This window comes from Streptopelia decaocto (genome assembly GCF_964273445.1).
Source record: "Streptopelia decaocto genome assembly, chromosome: 10".
Lineage (NCBI taxonomy): Eukaryota > Metazoa > Chordata > Aves > Columbiformes > Columbidae > Streptopelia > Streptopelia decaocto.
This window is the reverse complement of record NC_138665.1, coordinates 17,905,316-17,910,962: the sequence shown is the minus strand read 5'-3', so window position 1 is coordinate 17,910,962 and position 5,647 is coordinate 17,905,316. Positions and strand designations below refer to the sequence as shown.

The window sequence follows — 5,647 nt, the reverse complement described above, 5'->3', positions numbered from 1 at the left end:
GTTGAGCTGAGGGTGTTAAACACATTGCGTTTTCATTTGCAAAGTGATTACTCCAGATTCCAGGACAGCTGTTCCTGAGCAGAGGGGAGTGTGTGGTGCCAGGAACTTACCACCCGGACCTGAGGGCAGGACAGCCCCAGAGCCTTCTCTGTGTAGAGAGCAGCATGCATGTCCCCCGGGTCTCTTCCCAGGTTGAGGACTTGAAGGAGCTGCTCCCGCTTCCCCGGGCGGCCAGGAAGGAGCCAGGCATCCCACACAGGAGAAGGAGACTCTCAGAATACTGATTTTGCTCTCACAAGAGCCGCAGGAAGGCCCTGACTGAGCCTGGACGTGCTTCCCGGCGTGGAACAAGGCAGACACCACCACCGGGCATCCGCGCTGCGGGACCGGGCAGCTACGCTGGATGCCGGGCTCGGTCGGCGAGGAGGGTAGAAAGCAGCGGGGAAGAGAAAGTGGCTCCCACCCGCCCCCGACAAGGTCTCGACCGCCGCAAGCGGGCAGCGGAGGGGCGCAGGTTCTCCCCGAAGCCATTGTTCATAAGGGGAGAGCAAGGCAGGCCGCTTTAACCAAAATCAAACCAAGCAACAAAAGCACCCTCCCGTTCCCTTTCCTTCTGTAGTACGATAAACAGCTTAAAGGTTACTGAGAGCAAACGAACTGCAGAAGTTCCATGGGGTGGGGGCCGTTCTGCTGTGAAAAGCACTGACCGTCTACAAGGGCGCTCTGGCCGCGTAACAGCCGCCCGGCTCCGGGAGCTCTGAGCCAGAAGCCGAGGGCATGTTCGGGGGTTCGGCCGGGAACATGACTTTTGCTGCCGAGCAGAGAGAGATAAGCCGTCTTCTGCTCGGCCGGTGGCTCCGGGGCTCCGCGGGGGCTGCAACGCGGGGCTGTTGCACAGCACCGGCGGAAATACAGCCAGGAGTAACACAGACCCCTAAAAAAACAAGCAAAAATAAACATTGCCAAGCCTAAAAACACACTCGTCGAATATAGCGAAAAGATTGAATTATTTATTTCCTCTAGGGACTCCTGTAACCATTCATTTTTAATGGAGTTTAATTAAGAGTTCCCCACAACGGGTTTTACTTTTGTAAATATTTCAGATGAGATAGGGTTTCTAGGCAAATCCTCCAGAGAACAAACAAAAACAAAAAACAAAACGAGGCGCACACGTGTAACCCCTTTCCCTTCCCTCCCCGTTGGCCGAGGGAGACCAGCCGGGCGGAGAGGCAACAAGTGGCCGGCGGTGCGGAGAGCAGCAGCTTCAGTAGCACAGAGACGCTTTCCCGGTCCGGGTCCCGCTTCTTTTTTTTAAAATCTTTCTCTTTTTTACATACTCCCCTCTCCACCCCCCAGCCAACATAACACTACGGCGCGGCAGTCGCAGAAACCCAGCCGAAAATCGATGGCAGAACCAGGCTCCTCCGCTGGGTAGCGGGACCGCAGCTGCTGCAGGGAGCCCGGGGAAGGAGCCCCGGGAAGGGCCGCGCTCCCCCGCTCCGCGCTCCCCGCTGCCGCGGAGGGAACCGGCCGCTCGCCTGCTCCCACACAAACCGCCCGGAGACCGCCGACGTGCCTGATATAAAATTTATTGATCTCTCTTCGTTTGGAAGAAGGAAGCAAACGAGGACTTAGGACAGGGAGAGGGAAGGAGTGTTTCGATTTTTTTTTTTTTTTTAAGAAATCCGGTAAACAAAACTAAAAGGCTTCTTCATCTGATATGTCAAAACATGGTTCACAGTAAAATTCACAAACCAATTTACATAACTTTACAGCTTAAGAAAAAAAAAAAAACCCACAACGAAACAAGACACACAACTTACTATAAATAAATGTGTTTGCGACCCGCACAGCTCTCTCCCACCTCCCCTTTTTATAAGGAACAAAACTCTAAAGTTAAAAAGTCGTGAAAGCTACAGATTGTGTATAGAAACCAAGCGAGGCTCAGTAAGGTGGAAAGAATAAAACACTTAAGAAACCACAACGATAATGTGAACAACCGGGTTTAAAAACATCAGCCCGCCGCTTTCTTGTCATTGCAACGCTAGAAATCAAACTGAAAGATGCAAGACTCTTAAAAACTTCTAAGCGAATACAACAGTGCTCAACCTAGCAGAAAGAAGTCACCGTGGTTTAAAAACTTCACAGCGGCTTCTAGGAGGCAGGAGTTGTGATCTATTAAAATAACAGCTTACTCAAACATTTTTTTCGTACAAAAAAAAAAAAAACAAACAACTAACGGATTTCCTTTTTAAAATTTATCCAAAGTTAGTATTAAGTCTGCTAAGCCGAGCAACACTGTCGCACGTCCCGGTGTAGTCAGGGAGCGGTGGTGGAGTTAGGGATTAAGAGGGGGGAGCCGGTCGGAGCAGCCAAGTTTATATGTGAGTTAGTGGTACGGTACCATTCACGCCAGTCCCGGCACTCTGGTAGTGCTGGTGGACGCTGTGTAACCTGCTGCCCTGCAGGGCGGAAGGGTCTGTGGCATCCCCCCCCGGGGGCAGGTACATGCTGATCATATCCCGCAGGTCGCCCAGGCAGGCCCTCTGCGAGTGGGAAGTGATGGCCGGAGGCGGCGAGCTGGGCTCGGATTTCACCACCGAGCCCATGGAGCCCAGGCTCATGGCCGTGGAGGGCTGCTGGCCGTATGCAGCGGGGGACATGCTGTAGGTTGAGGCGGCGTTCATGTAGGTCTGGGCCGTGGACATCATGGGACTGTACTGCAGGCCCGTCATGTCGTAGCGGTGCATCTGCTGCAGCTGGGGGCTGTTCATGCCCGGGTGCTGGCTGTAGCCCAGCTGGTCTTGCATCAGTGAGTAAGCTCCGTTGGTCCAGCCGTTCATGTGAGCATAAGTGTCAATCCTCTGCCCCACCCCGACAGGGCTGCTCACCGCGTTGCCTCCCCCAGGGGCCAGCAGATTGCCGGGCAGCGAGTATTTGTCCTTTTTCAGCAACGTCTTGGTCTTCCTTCGGGGCCGGTATTTGTAATCCGGATACTCCTTCATGTGCACGGCCCGCAGCCGCTTGGCCTCGTCGATGAAGGGCCGCTTCTCAGCGTCACTCAGTAGCTTCCAGTCGGCCCCCAGGCGCTTGCTGATCTCCGAGTTGTGCATCTTAGGGTTCTCCTGGGCCATCTTCCGCCGCTGGCCCCGCGACCACACCATGAAGGCGTTCATGGGGCGCTTCACTCGGTCCTGGTCCGAGCCCGCTCCCGCTCCGTTGCTGGCCCCACCGCCGCCTTTAGCGTTGCTCCCCGGAGCGGGGTTGCCCCCAGCGCTGCCCGGCGTGGGCTGCGGCGTCTTGATCTCAGTCTCCAGCATGCTATACATGGCCGGAGCCGGCAAGAGGTGCGCCAGGGTGGCGAGCAGGCGGGCACCAGATCGGATAGACGAAGTTATAATTAAAAAAAAAAAAAAAAAAAAAAAAGGAGAAAGAACCTGCCTGGGCAGCTGCTGCGGAAGGAGGAAGTTTTTCTGCCTGGCGGGCGGAGGCGCCGCTTCCCGAGGTGCTGCTGCTGCGGCGGCCGCGCCTGCGGAGCACTTCCCGCGGGCAACGCCAAGCGATGCGCACACCAATCCCGAGGGTATTTGATTGACGGGCTATAAATGAGAGGGCGGCAGCCAATCAGCGAACGGTTCCCGACAGCCCCGACGCCGGTAACTGACCAGCTGGGGGGAGGTGGGGGAAGCCAAAAAGTTGGCGTTTCGGGGCTGCTGGCGCCAGACCCCCCCGCCGTGTCCCTGGGCGTCGCTAACCCACAGCCCCCGGGCCCTGCACCTGCCCTGGGTTCTGGGCTGGCGACCCAAGCGGCGGGACGGGGTAGAGCCGGGGCTGCTCGGTGGAGAGTCTAGAGGGGTTCCTGCAGCTGCTGGCCGCGCCACGGGCAAGGAGAGCGCCTGGGCTGTCCTCCGGGTACGCGGGGAGGAGGAGTGAGACGGGGCGCTGTGCGCCAAGTGGGAGCCGTGCGTTTGCCGGGCACAAAGACATCTGGTGCTCCAGGGTGGATGCACAGCTCTGTACCGAGCCCGGAGAAACTGCCTGCAAACGGAGCGAGCCCGCGCTACACGGACACCCTTCCACCCCCGAGCGGATGAGGGGGCGAGGAAGGATTAAACTCTTCAATTTCTGAGCCTTCTCCTGAGGGAGAACGGAGAACCCGCACTGCCCTGCGGGGACCGGTGACGGAGCGGAACGGGCTGTCCCGCAGCAGCACGCCGGCGCAGCCCGGGGGAGGCGGCGGTGCGGATGCGAGCGGGGCCGGGCCGGCTGTTGGCAGGACGCTCCCGCCCATCCCCACCTACGCCCACTGCGGTGCTACTTGAGTTTTTCCACTCGGCTGCCCCCAAGCGGGGCGGGGGGAGGGGACGGCACTTGCAAAATCCCCAAGTTTCATGGCAACAGCAAAGTTCCCTCCATGTGTAAAAAAACTTTGGCGGACGGTGTGTGAGGTGGAGCGGAGCCCACTGGAGCTGTCAATCAGGGGCTTCCCTTCCCGTCCCTTCCCTCCCCTTCCATCTTTCCTCCCTTCCTTCCCCTTAGGCACGGACACCCGCACCTGCACGGACAGGGCTGGCAGCTCCTTGAAAGAACCACGGGTACGGAGCTACCCAGCTTGCCTTGCCCGGCTCGGGGGAAGGCAGGGCGCGCTGCTCTGTCCCTGGTGTTCCTCGTCCTTCCCCCTGCGCCCCGCTCCAGCTTGTCCGGGGAAGCCGGACTGTTCTCCTGGCCGGGGCGCGCTGGGGGACACGATGTAAACTGAGCCTGGAGTCTGCTCGGAGCCGCGCTGGGAGCGCCCCGGTGCTGGAGGAGGTGGGCAGCACCGCCGGCGTAGCTCTGAGCAAACTGCCCTGCGCGGGTGCGGGGCACAGGGAGAGGGTCGGGAGGCTTGAGGTAGGGACGTGTGTGGGCATCACGTCCCGTACGAGGCAGCAAGGAAGGATGCTGCCGGCTCTGGTCCCCCTGCTCGGCAGCCGTGGTGCCCCAAATAGAAGACCGCGAAGATAACGACGGCAATCGGTACAGTTGAAGAGAACTCCTTCAGGGGAGGGCTCCCGGTTGGACGCGGAGGCACAGCCCCGAGCCCCGGGGAGGCTTCACCAGGGCTGGAGACGGGACCGTTCCGCCCGGCAACAGCGCAGTACCGCTCAGCGCTTCCCGCGGTCGGAGGAGCCAAGCGAGTCGACTTAAAACGGTACTGGTGGTACTTTGGCAACAGCACAGTGTCGTGGTGGAACTTTTGTTTGAGTGGATCAGAGCGCTACTGTGATTTAACACTTTTAAGGTGTCACTCGTTTTGTACGGATTTCTTTTTTGACAAAAACATCTATTGAACAAAGTCGAAGGGGAAATAAATCCCACTGGAGACGAACTATGGTGTGGTCAGCATTTTGTCTCTGTTGTTGTTTGGTTTGCTGCTGGTGTGTTCCTGGGTGAAGTCAAAATTTTGCAGCCCTAGAGGACAGGGTGACAGTGGAAGGTGTTGTTTCAGTCGGTATCGCACTAGAAAGCACACTTCGGACATAGTTCACTTCTAACTTTTGCAACGTGTTGGAAAAGCTTCTAACGGTTGTAGTTAACCTCAACCCCCTCCAAATATGTTGACTGCACCAGTCAAGGTTTAAGACGTGCCAGGCTGGGCTGAAAAATT

General features: G+C 57.7%; 1 protein-coding gene across 1 annotated transcript; it reads right to left on the bottom strand.

Annotated features, from left to right (window-relative positions):
* Nucleotides 1-2,223: 2,223 nt before the first annotated feature.
* LOC309444239 (transcription factor SOX-3-like) lies at nt 2,224-3,329 on the bottom strand (the record flags this gene model as incomplete). The annotated part of the gene is made up of 1 exon (XM_082061902.1): nt 2,224-3,329. One exon carries the CDS (start codon nt 3,327-3,329, stop codon nt 2,379-2,381), a length of 951 nt encoding a protein of 316 aa, XP_081918028.1. The 3' UTR covers nt 2,224-2,378.
* Between the last annotated feature and the right edge of the window lie 2,318 nt (nt 3,330-5,647).